General features: G+C 46.2%; 5 protein-coding genes across 5 annotated transcripts; 3 read left to right on the top strand and 2 right to left on the bottom strand.

Annotated features, from left to right (window-relative positions):
- Positions 1-442: 442 nt before the first annotated feature.
- Positions 443-2307, bottom strand: PGRI_039140 (purine-cytosine permease family protein; the record flags this gene model as incomplete). Its single annotated transcript, XM_040791627.1, has 6 exons — positions 443-526; positions 586-1291; positions 1349-1462; positions 1520-1592; positions 1648-1798; positions 1858-2307. The coding sequence occupies 6 exons, from the start codon at positions 2305-2307 to the stop codon at positions 443-445; spliced, it is 1578 nt and encodes a 525-aa protein (XP_040645704.1).
- An 851-nt stretch (positions 2308-3158) lies between these two features.
- Positions 3159-3920, bottom strand: PGRI_039130 (SANT/Myb-like DNA-binding domain-containing protein; the record flags this gene model as incomplete). Its single annotated transcript, XM_040791626.1, has 5 exons — positions 3159-3200; positions 3257-3340; positions 3398-3430; positions 3491-3538; positions 3609-3920. 5 exons carry the CDS (start codon positions 3918-3920, stop codon positions 3159-3161), a joined length of 519 nt encoding a protein of 172 aa, XP_040645703.1.
- A 2975-nt stretch (positions 3921-6895) lies between these two features.
- PGRI_039120 (ER lumen protein-retaining receptor) lies at positions 6896-7995 on the top strand (the record flags this gene model as incomplete). The annotated part of the gene is made up of 3 exons (XM_040791625.1): positions 6896-6995; positions 7075-7376; positions 7432-7995. The coding sequence occupies 3 exons, from the start codon at positions 6896-6898 to the stop codon at positions 7993-7995; spliced, it is 966 nt and encodes a 321-aa protein (XP_040645702.1).
- A 2140-nt stretch (positions 7996-10135) lies between these two features.
- On the top strand, positions 10136-10988 carry PGRI_039110 (uncharacterized protein; the record flags this gene model as incomplete). The annotated part of the gene is made up of 2 exons (XM_040791624.1): positions 10136-10222; positions 10293-10988. 2 exons carry the CDS (start codon positions 10136-10138, stop codon positions 10986-10988), a joined length of 783 nt encoding a protein of 260 aa, XP_040645701.1.
- A 1752-nt stretch (positions 10989-12740) lies between these two features.
- On the top strand, positions 12741-13379 carry PGRI_039100 (putative C6 finger domain protein; the record flags this gene model as incomplete). Its single annotated transcript, XM_040791623.1, has 3 exons — positions 12741-12923; positions 12998-13258; positions 13332-13379. The coding sequence occupies 3 exons, from the start codon at positions 12741-12743 to the stop codon at positions 13377-13379; spliced, it is 492 nt and encodes a 163-aa protein (XP_040645700.1).
- Positions 13380-13722: the final 343 nt, after the last annotated feature.

Here is a 13722-nt window from a genome sequence, read left to right as displayed (position 1 = left end):
GTGAACATTATGTTGCGTGTCTGTCTGTCTCTGTTCTGTCTCCGTGGGCTCGTCTCTTTTGTACTATAGTGCTCTAGTAGATGAAATGAGAGTGTTGGTGGTGTTCTTACTTTCAACTTGTGATTGCCTCATTGGGTCTGCTGTTACTATGATATGGGATATTGCTAGTGGTCCTATCGGTATAGATTCTTTGGGACTGGTATGAGAAAGAAAATATTATATTCTTTAAATATGGTAACACCTCGGCTCCCAGCTGTCGCTGAGCACGTGGTGCCGAAACTCTATCCATATATCACTTTAATATAACGTATCTCGAAAATGCGGTGGATTAGTAGAACGCAGCCTCAGCATCCCGGGGGGAGAGATAATGAAACATTGCACAAAAGCCTCGTCCAATAGATCACTGATATGCTTGGACATGAAATCGTATATCAACCAATGCCTAACGACCCACGAAGCGAAGTTCGATAAGTCTGAGGGGAGGGTAAACAAGGACAGTCCAACAGAACCCAACGTAGATTCCCATCTAATGAGTAATAAGTTAGTATCAAAGACACACATGATAGCACGTGGGTTGGAACTTACATCAGCTCCGTATTCGCCGACCAATTTGGCAATGGGTCCGATGTACCACACCTGCGCCATACACAATACGGCGCCCACCCAACCAACAATAAAGGCGATGAAAGCCGCAATTCCAAGGGGCAGCTTTGAAGGATCCCGCCAGATCGCCCAGTTGTACCCAGTGCGAAGACGGAAGATGAACCGCTCCTCAAGAACAATAGCAATCCAGATGACAACCCAGTAGCCCATCAAAGCGAGGAAATTGGTGAAGATCTCAGAGAGGTTGCTGCGGCCAACCAGCGCGCAGACGGTATAGATAATGACAGCAATGGTATTCCAGATGACGCGCGGTACTGCCTCAGCATAGCGACCGAGGATCTGGAAGTCGATACCGGAGGAGTAAGTGGGCGCGACGGTATTGGCGATCAGGCCTAAGGCGCAGATGACAGAGCAGAATTTGCCGAAGCCGTGTAGCGGGCCGAATCCTTCGACGATTAGTGCTCCTTGGCCTTGCTCGTAGGCGGCGGCGTACTCTGGGTGTGTGGAGATGCCCGAGGCCAGCCCGACGCCGGAGACTAGAGCCATAGTGAAGGATACGAGCAGGCCAGCCAGGCTTAGACTGAATAGCTTCACGCGAGAGGTGTTTTCGGGGTAGTAGACAAAGAAGTCTGCTGCTAGTGGGGCGTAGGTGATTGCAGCGCTCACACAGATGGAGAAGAAGGATAGCCTAGGACTATATTAGAAATGCTGGGCTTCGATTGATATTTCGGAGATGCAGACTCACCTATTGCCAGCTATGGTCCTAGAGTCGCCGATAGAAGCGGTTGACAAGTCAAATTTCACGGATGACACCCCGAAAAGGATGAAGACCACAATTACTTGGGGTAAAAAGGCGAACCTAATATGAGGTCTATCAGTGACACCGTTCCTCATGGCAATAATCTCTCAAACTGACCGTTCATAATAGTGGAAGACTTGGATGCCGAACGTAGCCACAGCCCAGCTGAGAACCGCGACGATCACGATACCTATGATGTCAAGATTAGTACCACTATCAATGTATAGAGTTCCTTGATCACCTACCGACAGCTACGGACATGCCGCCAGGGGAGACAGCAGACAAGATTTGCCCGCCAACAACACAATCGATCAAGCCATATCCGATCATCTGAACGAGGTTCAATAGAACAATGATCTTGCTAGGCCACCATCCCATCGAATACCTTCCAAAGGCCTGGTCACCGATTAGTCTTCTCGATCAAATAACAACAGATATCAATATGTGCTACGCACCAGTGTCCGAATCCCGGAAACAGGACCCCACGTGGCCATCCAAGAGGAGACGATGGAACCAAGACAGGCGCCAAAAACAGCACAAAGTGCCGAGTCCCGAAAGCTGAGACCATACACGGCAGGCCCTAACATCCCGAGGGTAATGTTATTGGGCGCAAGGTTGATGGAGATCCAAAGCAAGAAGACTTGCAGATACGACATCCACGTGTTGCGCTTCATGCGCTCATCCACACCAACTCTTTCAATGCCCCGTGCTTCCAGGTTATACTCGACGAGCTGGTTCTCAAAAGATCTAATGATGGAGCCCAGTCGTGATCCGACGGGATTGCGGCGATTGGTCGTGGTCTCGGAGTAGAGTGGCTCATCCTTGTTAGCCACGTTGGTTTCAGTCGTTAGGTCTTCCTTGTTAGAGTGCACTGCTAGGGCAGTGATTTCATTTTCCGAAGCCATGCTGCAATTTTGTTAGTATGACACATAATTGCCAAGGAGAGAAAAAGCGCATTGAGTCCTTTCGCTGGAATTACCCAGATCAAGTTTAACCGTATATTCTCAGAACGACAATTGTCGAACACCGGTCTTCATGCAGGAGGCTTGTCCTAGATACCTTGATCATGAGAAAATACCACGCTACTCGTCTTCATAGTAGCCGTGTGCACAGGTTGTGTTACCTTCCGATAAGAGTCACTATGAACACACTGTAGCGTCAGTGGACTTGGTCGGGAAATCACAGAGTTTAGTTTACCTTGAAATCTGAGGCTCAAGTTAAAAACAAAGTAATAACAGTTAACCAATTGTGAAAAAAAAGGCCCAATTTCCGCTGGGGGAGGGGAACGGGGAATGGGGAAGATTTGATTGCCGCGGGGAAAAAAAATAAGATCGCCCATTAGTTTTTCCCGCCTCCACCTTACCTATATAGACCACTATATTCATATAAAGTAGGGATTGTTCTGTTTATGCAATTTCCTCATACTGGAACCAGTGGGAATCATATGGTATTGATGGACACAAAAGCGCAACAGCGCTTGTCAAATCAAAACAGACGCCTCGGGGGTAAAAAAAAAACATGGGATCGCATAACAGGTTGCGCAGGTGTTCATAGCGCATGAGAACGAAGATTGAAAAAAAAAAAAAAGATGTCCAGATCACCAACTCCATCTGCCTTGTAAAATCAGTAACCTCCAGCGGCTACCGATGACACTTGCATCACTCTGGAATTGCAGGGAATCCGGAAGAGAGAATGCCAAATTCATAAAAGATGCTAAGAAAACGATATCATCACTTCATCAGAGGCGTCATGGTGGTCAGACGTTCTTGAAATGCTCTTTGGCATACTGTTCGCAGGCCTATCGGAAAATATTGTTAGATGGCACAATGACATGCAGGAAATCATAACACTCACTTTGGCAGGCTTTCCCACTTTTTGACCGATCACCTTCCACTTGTTTGCCTCGTACTCCTTGATCGCCTCACGAAGCTTCACAGACTGTACAACGTCAGACACGGATGCGACAACGGACATTAAAGAAAATCGGGATCATACCTCATCTTCGGCAAATTCCGCGTAATGCATGTCCTGCGTAAGGTGTCAGTAAGACGAGACATGATATTACCAAATTCGCTTGATATCGCGTACCTTATACCAATGCTTCTTGACACTGCCTTCGGTTCGGGTCGGGAAAGTCTGCGACAGGTAAAAAAAAGCCCAGGTCAGCAAATCCATAGTTTCAGCCCATAAAATTGCGCGCGCGAACCTTGGCGATTTCACTCCAACTGCGCCCGGCGTCGCGCATTGTCTTAAGTCTTTGCTCCTCCTCTGCAGTCCATGGGGTATTGGTGCGTCCCTTTTTCTTGGGTGTAGCCTCGACCGCGGGAATGGCGCCGGAGTCATCAATCACACCCGTAGGATTCCCTGAGGATCCCATCATGGCCGACGATCCCGCGGGAGAAGGAGGACGTTTACGCGAAGCGCCGGGGTTTTGTTGAGGTATAGGAGCAGTCGGGATTGGGATGCCTTCAAAGGTTGGGACGCGATGAAATGGATGGATTTGTTGTTGGGCAAGCATATGCGGGGGAGCGCTGGTAGTTACCGACGTCTTAAGACGCTTAGATGTCGGGGGGGAACTAATCGGGTAAACAGTCAGAGAATAGAAGAAACATAAGAGGCAATATCATAAGAACGCGACCAGCACTTTCCAACCCAGTCTCCCTCCTACAGCTGGAGGCCGGACGGAGATCACAGACGAAGGGACTTACGACATGGTGAAAGACACACGTTTGCAATCACACTGTGCCGATTCATCTGTACATACAAAAAGGCCGCGTAGGGGGGTTAGCAGGATCTGGTACTGGCGCGCCTTGGTCAACTCTCGGGAAGCGTTACACTAAAGACGATGACACAAGCGCACCCCAGGCAGAACCAGACTGACAAAGGTAACAGGAACAATAGGAAGGTATAAATCGCGACACAGAGAAGTCCAGACTCCGACCGGAGTGTTTTAACTCCTATGTGGGGGGGTGTTAATCAAGGGGAAGCTCACAGGTCAAAATCGCATGGTCGAAGCGTCGATTCGGGGACCTCGAATTCTTCCGAATATGGGGAGAACATGAGGCTGGGAGAGATGGGTTTGACTTTGGAGGGGAGGTAAGGTTGAGGAGAGGAACCCCCAGGAAAAAAAACCCCAGAGACTTTTAACAAAAAAAAGACAGGGAGAGAGAGAGAAAGACAAAGGTTACAGAGAGAAGAGAAAGGAGGAAGAGGAGACAGAAGTGTGAGGGAAAGGCAGAGCGGGGATGGAGTCACCTCATATCACAACAAAGTAATAATAGCACTTTAAGATATTTCATCTAGTTTTATATTGTAGTATATATATTCTAAATGGTTTTGGTTTTTATATTGGTTTAAATAGTTTTAAAACTAGAATGTTTTGATTCTCTTTTTGAAGATCATTATTGTAATCTTCGATTTCCTACTTGTAACCCCTCTATTACCTCTCTATATCTCTTTTACGTATACTCATCTTTTCTCCTTATATCAAATATAGATTCATGCAATCAAATTAAAATTCAGTGTCGATTCAAATGCGCCCCCAACTACTTTCCCCCCTCCGGTGCATTCCACAACCCGTTCTTCCCTGGCCTAGGAACCGATGCCTGAACAGGGGCCCTGTCACAATTTATGGCTCATCCTGTGATCCAATTCGACCGACATCAAGATGCAGAAGCAAAGATAACCATGTCCGGTAGATTCCATGAGACATTTGGGCCGAAGAGACCCGCGAGTGGCCTGTTCCAGAATCCGGTGACCCGGCGAGATCTCACAACACCGTGCGAGGATGACAGAACACGCCCAATGCGAGTCAACGACGCGCCCGAGGGCCTAATTATTGCAAAGGCATCCAGTGGCCCCGGGAACTCATCCCGCAATCAACATTCAATTGACAGAAGTAGAAGTCTCCGTCCAACCCGAGACTTGGCGGGCTAGATCAGCCACAAGACGGTTTCGTGTGAAGCCACCACGTACCATCCCCTCTCTGTCCCCATGCAGGTCGCTGTTGAGAGCATGCATGGTATGGGGTAGAAGGCCTAGAGGACCCTATCAGCATTTCTGTTTGTCTTAGTACTGCGCGGGGTTCATTCAAGGCGTGTATATATTTAAGAAGCCCAGCCTCTCAGAATCCTGCTACCATTTTCTTTGTCACACACACTGTTCATCCCCCCTGTCAACTCTTCCAATTGGTGATAATTGGCGAGTTTCCGAACGACCAAGCTGACCAGGACTACCGAAGTTTCCTGGCATTATCAATTGACCAGGAAATATCAAATAATGACTAAGTATCTCTAGGTTTGAGGGATGCATGCAAAGGATCAGGTGTGATGGATGTCCTGGTGCAGCATATTATCAATGCAAATAGGTACTGCCAAGAGTTGCTGAGAATATGACTTGCATCGCCAGTAATAAACAGGAAGTATTTATCAAATCTAGGAATATCAAGGTCCTTAATCCAGCCAAAAGAAGATATGTATTCCAACAGACTCCAAGGACTCTTTAAATACCAATTCCTTTCTTACCCCTCCGACCGTTTCCAACCGTTCCACTATGAAATAGGGTCCTTCCTACCAGGCCAAGACTAAATCATTAATCATTACTCGGGGCATCGACAGTACTAATGACTATTGGTACTGCTCATGTTGCAGCGGTACATCTGGGAATACCGCGTCGCCTGCATTACCTGGAGCATCTAGACCTTCCCGAATCCACCACGGCTATAGGCGCAAATAAAGAGATATTGATTTTAACTGGAATCCCAGGTCATCGGTATCACTCCAGAAGCTTAAGAAGAGCCTCGACTCAACTGATAACTCAAATATCAAGTAAGTTGTACGCCCTGGCATTTGCCCCTAAACATCCCCGCATCTTTCGATTCTTTCGTTCATCTCCCCCAAGAGTGCTTGTTGGGACCTGAATCAGATGACTTGCTAAGAGCAACATCCATCACAGTATGTTTGGTGCTTCGAAGTCCGATTATCGAAATATATATGTTTCATATAAGTTCCACATGTTTGTTAGTATTCCCAAATATACATATACATTGACATCGCAATGTTGAACAGCACATGTCAACCATAACTAGGCAATAGGTAACAATAAAGAACCAGTACAACACTTTTTTTATCGTCATTGTCTAATAACATTAATATTTCTTCGCCAACCCCAGGGCTTCCAATTTACACGCTGACGTCAACCTCACGTGAGGGGGACACGCGGCCCAAGCTCATGTGGATCAACCGATAACGAACACCCCCAGTCACTCCAACACCGCCAATATCCTTAGGTTCATTGCATCTCCCTGTACCTCGATATCATTGGGGGAGAACGTATATACACAAAAAAGCAGAAGTCATTTCTCTTTGAATCTACTGGACAACTTGATTTTCCAATTCCGTCAGATATTTTGGCGCCGACCTCGATGGTGATAGCTTGACAGGTGTCCACACCCCGCGTCCAACTCACTGTTTGATTGTCCAACCCCCTACAGCCATGGTGTCCTGGAATATATTTCGCATCCTTGGAGATCTATCCCATATAGGGTCAATATGTGTCCTGCTCTGGGCTATCCACAAGAATAAGAGCGCTGAGGGTTCGTACATCCTTGCATCAATTTGATTAGAGCTACCTAGGTACCCTACAGATATTACTGACACAGCTATCTGATCTAGGCATATCACTCCTCACACAGCTGCTTTACGGGGCCGTCTTCATATTTCGCTATCTTGATCTGTTTGATCCCCACACGTACACAAATGGGACATGGCACGGCATCTGGAATGTCTTTTTTAAGCTCTTCTATATCATCTCATCTGCATATGTGATATTCCTGATGATGAAGGTATACCCGCGGACGAGAGAGAGGGAGCGAGCTTGGAAACTCGGTTTGTGGTCTGTGGCTGGGTCCGTTGTTTTGGCACCGATCTCGATCTGGCTTCTCGAAAAAGAGCTTTACACTTTATGGATCCTTGAAGTAAGTTGTACAAAGTCGAAGTATTCACATGCAGTTAGCTGATCCAATCGCTTAGTTTTTCTGGGCTTTCTCCATCATCCTTGAGTCTGTGTGTGTTTTGCCGCAGCTCCTTCTCCTTCGCCAAACCACTGTGCCAACGGTGATCGACTCATACTACCTGCTTGCTTTGGGCTCCTATAGAGCATTCTACATCCTCAACTGGATAGTCCGCCTCTTCAATAAGGAGCCCTTCTATGATTGGATCGCGGTCGTGTTTGGCATTGTACAGACTGCCTTTTATGTCGACTTTGCCTGGGTATACTATTCGCGCCAGCGAGTCAAGCTTCGCAATGGTGGTATTGTTGACTCCGAGGACTATGGGAACAGTTGGCTAGTGAATCGAGTTGTGAATTTCCGGGCGTCGCGACGCTCTGCAGACGAAGAACAGCACCTTCGAGACGAGGAGGAAGGTGTGGATGGTCAACTAAACCACAACCGGTGGGGCGCTCGCGGTATTTCCATCGCAGCCGACGATACTCTGGAAACCAATGGTCACAATAAGGGACATCATCATGATGGTAGTTTAGATGATTTCTCGGGGGACGAAACTGATGATCACCGGGTGAACAATTCTCGTTAAGTGATGATTTGCTATGGATGGATTTGCCGACAGCATATCTTTTATGTCAGTCAAATTGGTTGTTGAGCAGAGCCTCACGGGCTCTAAATTGTGAGGCTCTAAATAGCTTGACAGCACGGGAAGGCCCGCTATTGCCGTTCTAGTCTGGTTATCTCCCGTGGGTTATCCACCCTTTCATTTTCGGGCCTTTTGATAGAATTAGGAAATGAGAACATGTACGGAGAAATCCGCTTTATCCCCAAGTTTATGGGGGCCATTTTTGTTCAGGCTACACCGTTTCATGCTTACTAGATTTCAAATTGATGTACTCTACCTTGATTATGGAAATCGGCCGGTACATGCGGAGTAGTCCTAGGTACCATAATTTTTATGATTTTCTTTTCTGCTTTTATGGAAGGGCTTTCCTCCGAGTCCCCTTCGAGTCTTACATTAAAGGGGATTGCTTACCCGTTCCGTACTCCATACCTAAAGGAGTACTTGGCCCCCAAAGTATCTTGAATAGCATGCACGTTGCTATCACATAAGATAATTCAGAAACAGAATTTTAAGAAATTGAGAAAATAAAAGGCCATATGCGTGGTCTAGGGAAATCCAAAGCGTTTGCTCCGGGCTGATCTTCAAAATGTCCAGTCAGTTTCTTTCAACTGGTTACTGGGCAATCCAGAAAGATACATGGGAGCTATCAACTTTTAATGTTTCTTCAAAATTGTGATATGTAGATGAAAAGGAATTGAGCGAATTATCCAAGGCCCAGACACTGGCTTTTCTCGGGCGCTTAGAGGCAGGACGTCCGGGAGATGACCCTGGAAGCAAACGATGAATATGTGGAGATTTGAGAAGAAAAAGGAAAGAGAAAAGAAGGAAAAAAAAAAGGATTTAGTTGGGAACCATACAGAATCAGAGAAAATAAAATAACAAAGAAAGTTCCAAGGTTGTTCTGCATCTTCGAGCTGACCGGGGTCTGCATCAGCGCTTAACCAGCGGTCATGAATTCTCCGTGGACAAAGCCACCAACCGACGCGTGGGGTCTTCTCAGCCTCAAAAACATTTTGGGTCATTTATAGCCAGTCGAGAGCCGCCCATCTTGAACAACGACTCTGCATGGCATGGGGAATGCAGGATGCATGGGAGAAGGATCATGATCCCTCGGAATCTAGAATTTTGAGGGGTTTATTCTCTTTTCTCGTGGGGGCTGCCAAAATGAATTGTTAGTAGGCAGTCAACAAGGCTGACTGAAGAAGACCATATAAAGAGCGGACAATATGGGTTTTGGGGGCAGTTGAACATTTATACCTAACTAAATACTAAACTGAAATACAGAGTAAGTAGCCATATTATAATGGAATGGCTTTAGTATTTGTACGATTTTTAATGTTCTCCATAATCCATATCTCCCCAAAGCTCTAAGCGCTACGCTTTGTCTTTTGTGGAGGATCATCCACAACCCTAAGCAGAACAGTCTTTTGCTTTTTGCTTTTTGCTTTTTCTTTATTTTTTAATTTTTTTTTGGCCCGTTCTAGTGGGCCTGAAGTGACTTTAATTCCTATTTACCACGCAGTCTGAGCGCCCCTCCAGGGATGGGGGCGGAATATGGATATCAACATTGGACTATTGAGTCCGTAGCGCTTAAATATAGGCTCTCGTCGAGTCTTCATGACTTTCCCTACGTTCTAATGCAGCATAGAGCTCGCGGGCGGTACTGATCTCGGTTTTGGTGCCCTCTGAGCCTATAGTTCATACCTCTAGTGATTGTTCACACCTTGCTTCACGAGACATCCCGGTACTAACTGTGATATCGCTCAAAGTGGAGGACAGGCGGATGTGTGCATCTGTTCTTGCTTTTAAATCTTCCCCTCTTTTCTTGCTCGCATGAATCTTATAAAATCGACTATCGTCGATGGTTGGGAACGTGAATATTTTCTTCAACATCCTCGGAGTGGAAGGTCTTCTTGATATACACATACAGCCCTAACCGTTTAACAATAGCCTGCCGCCTCCTGCAGTCCTACGCCTCCCCCTACATCGAGTTTCATATCTCGTTTCATATTCTGCTTCGGCGTTTATTCTCCCCACTCAGGCAACGCAGTGCACTGTGAATCTTCCCCGTGTTTTATGTTCCGCTTGAGTGCCACCAGTCAACATGTCTAATCGCTCGGGTATTCCCTGCTCTGAGGAAATGTCGGAGTACTATGACGGTAACCCAGACCATTGGCCCACGATCCAAGTGGTATGTACATATGTACTTCTGATACAAACCATTGTATGTGTTCGCATGAACTGACCCATATGCGATCTAGATCCCTCCCACCCCGTACGTCGGCTCTTACAGCCCGTACATGGAGCCTCTAACTCCATCCACCATCTTGACGCCAATCAGTCTTCCAGACAACTCGTTTGGTCACGTTCCAGCAATCAGTCACCACTCGCAAGGTTACCACACCCAAGAATACCAGTATGACCACATGTCAGCTCCAGTGGGTCTTGGTATCTCTGTGCCCTACCCGAGTGACTACCCCCTGCCTTTAGGGCCAAATCCCTCATTCGTGTACGCTCCGGAGCCAATCCGCCATACTGTGGCACAAGCGCCTAGCCAGTCGGCACAGGGCCCGCCACCAGCTAAGCGCGCCAGGCACCCATCCTCAGACACGGCCCCTCAGGAGCAGTCAAGCAATGGACCAGTCAACATCGCTCCCAATCCAGAGGGCCTTCTCCGAATGGAGCAAGATCGCCAGCACATCCAGCCATCTCCACACATACTCCCCAAAGTCCGGGCCCCAGGCCGCGGACGGCGCGATCCCGAAGCAGAAGAAGAGGACGCATTTGTAGAGGAGCTGAGAGATAACCAAACGGCCTGGAAGGTCGTGCGTGAAGAATTCCAGAAGAGATTCCACAAAGATGCCTCCGAAGCACGCTTACAGATGCGTCTTCATCGCCGGCTCCGAGAGCGAATGGTGCGCTGGGAAGAATCAGATGTGAGTATGTACCTCCCGTAACATATGGTACAAGCCGTGGAAGCTGGAGTATATGAGTTGAATGGTCCATGCTGATACGCAAGTCTGTTAGGTCACACTGCTAATCCGCGCCCATGGGATCTGGGCAAAAGATAAATTCCATTACATTTCAGACAAGGTGAGATTTCCTATGCACATATGATATAGGAAATGTTCTAACCTTTCCTTTGATCTTTCGTAGATGAAAGAACTCGGTGGTACTAGGTTGTACTCGCCTGATCAATGCAGAACTCAACTTCGACTTCTTGACGCGAAAGATCAACTTCATGAGCCCATGGGTGAATCGCCATCTGCCATGTCTGAGCCTGCCCCTATCACACTTGTGTGTCGCAAACGACGTCGAGCTCAGTCCCTAGATTTGGAGATTGATGAGCAAGCCCGTTAGAAAGCGCAGTATTTTTTTTTTCTTATTTCTCTCTTTTTCTTTTCTTCTTTCCCTTCTTCTTATTCCTCATTACTCGTTCTTTTCAACTTGACATTGTTCTTTTCTCTTTTAAAGGTCTCTACTTTTCTCTTCTCGTCTAAGATCAACCTGCGTTCTTTTCTCTCAATGATCTCTTTCCTTTTTTCCCTTCTCATTCTGAGATCAATCTGATCAACTTTTTGCCCCCGATTCTTCCCCTCCCCCCGAATTGTCATGATCAGCTAGCCGTGGATTTGATGGGATTATGTTTGCAGAGCTGGGATACATTGGCATTACACCGTTCTCTATATATTTTATTCTTATATTCTATCTCAAATTCCAGTTTTATCGCTCTCACATTCTTCATACATTTGCAATGTCTCGTTTAGCCTTTTTCAAGTTTGATGTAGCACCTAGAAGAACTACAAGACCAGATGATCTACGATCATCCCTAGGGCTAGGTTGCTTTGGATATCGAGCTAATTGGTCAGTCTACTAATAAGTAATACCGGTATATAACAGAGGGCTAATCTCCCACCCCGTGATTTATTAAGCCTTGAATGGGATGATACTCGTATTATCTATCATCTATAAAACCCTCATTCCTTAAGGGAGTTTTTATTCTCTTTTATAGATTATTAGGAATGGTAGCTTATGGATAAGTAATTCATATAAGATCTTCGTAAAACTAAGGAGCTGATGAGGTTAACGAGCTTGAAAGAGAGTTCCAAGGTCGACCAGCTAACAAAAATTACATTGTTGCACTAACAAGTAGTCCATTACCATTGGGCCGTATAAAGATACGTCTTAAGATTGACATAGGTTTCATTTCCTTCAAGAAAACGCGTATACCAATGGAAAAATAACAAAAAGATCCATTACACTCATTGGAAGAAGGTAAAGGAAAGTCAGAAGTCTAAGACAACTTCTAGGACAATGAGGTATACCACGTGCAATATAGCCAAGACTATACAATAGCTCTGTCCTTGATTCAGATGCCATGAGTGATGACCTACGTCTAACAAAGCAAGTTGAGTGAAACAGTCCAATCTTTTGTTATCCCCATTGAGACAGCGAAGCCAAACAAAGGGATTTTACTATAGACAAAGGCTTTATGTCCAGAGTCAGATCTGAATTGGACCCTTTCTCTGGAGAGATAAGAGAAAAAGACAAGAAAAGTGATGATTACCTGGAACTGGCCCAGAGAATGAAAGGCAAGTACACCAAGATCTCAGACACAGAACTCAATATGTTTCTTCGGTGCTTTGCATAAGAAGACGAGATGAAAAGCCATTTAACCATCATTTCCAGAAAGACCATCAAATCTAGTTATGGATACTTCAGACTTTACAATCCCAGACGAGCTCGTCAACGACGCTCCTAGCGAGAATGTCCCGAAGCCCAAGAAGACTCGCCGCAGTCGCTACGACCCAGAGCCCGACTGGTCGGCCATGGTGCGTGCCAAGGTCACGAAGCCTCAACATCGTGTCGGCCAGGCCTGTGATCGTTGCAAGGTATGCCCATTCATATTCTGCTATCGCGTTGGCTTTGACTCAGGGACATACTGACGATTTTGTTTGATATCTAGCTCAAGAAGATGAAGTGTACGCCCGATCCTGGAGGTTGTGCTTGTTGTCTCATCCTCAACATTCCATGCAAAGCCACTGACCGTGTCACTGGTGAGACCTGGGTACGTGGTGAGGCTGGGCGAATGCGGGATCTCATCGAGAGTCTCAAGAAGCAGACCGAGGACTTGAAGGAGCAGATCAAGCAGCTTCAGCAGAAGAACACACAGCTACAGGCCTGTCTGGGAGATTCCTATAGACCCAATATTATGGGTCACTACGAGGTATGTCTTTAACTTCTCTATTGAATTATCGTCGTTCTGATTTTTTGGGGTTTAGGGCTAATTCAATTGTTAGTCGGACCTTGGCCTTAGGGACCTTGAACATCACCAGAATCTACTGTGACTGTGATGACCTTTTTCTCAGTGTTATCTTCTAGACAATTTGTCAATTTATCATGCTTCGTGGGCTTTATTTTACTGTTTGCATCCATCCTGTCCGTTCTGGGATGAAGCGTATGATCGAGACAATGGGAATGCCAATGGTGACAAGTTTTGTTGTTTGAGTACATAAATGCTTGTGTTTTAAACCCCGTGGACTTTTCGTCATTTAGTCAAGTTAGAAATGAGATGTTCTTACAGTAGATGGGGAAAGCAAATTCTGTTCGTCTCGACATATCGATAGGTAGTATGTAGGATGACCATGCAATCCCAATTAGTGCACCGGGTATCCAAAATATAAATACAAC

The sequence above is a fragment of the Penicillium griseofulvum genome (genome assembly GCF_001561935.1).
Source record: "Penicillium griseofulvum strain PG3 chromosome Unknown contig_86, whole genome shotgun sequence".
Taxonomy (NCBI): domain Eukaryota; kingdom Fungi; phylum Ascomycota; class Eurotiomycetes; order Eurotiales; family Aspergillaceae; genus Penicillium; species Penicillium griseofulvum.
This window is presented reverse-complemented; position numbering and strand designations above follow the sequence as displayed.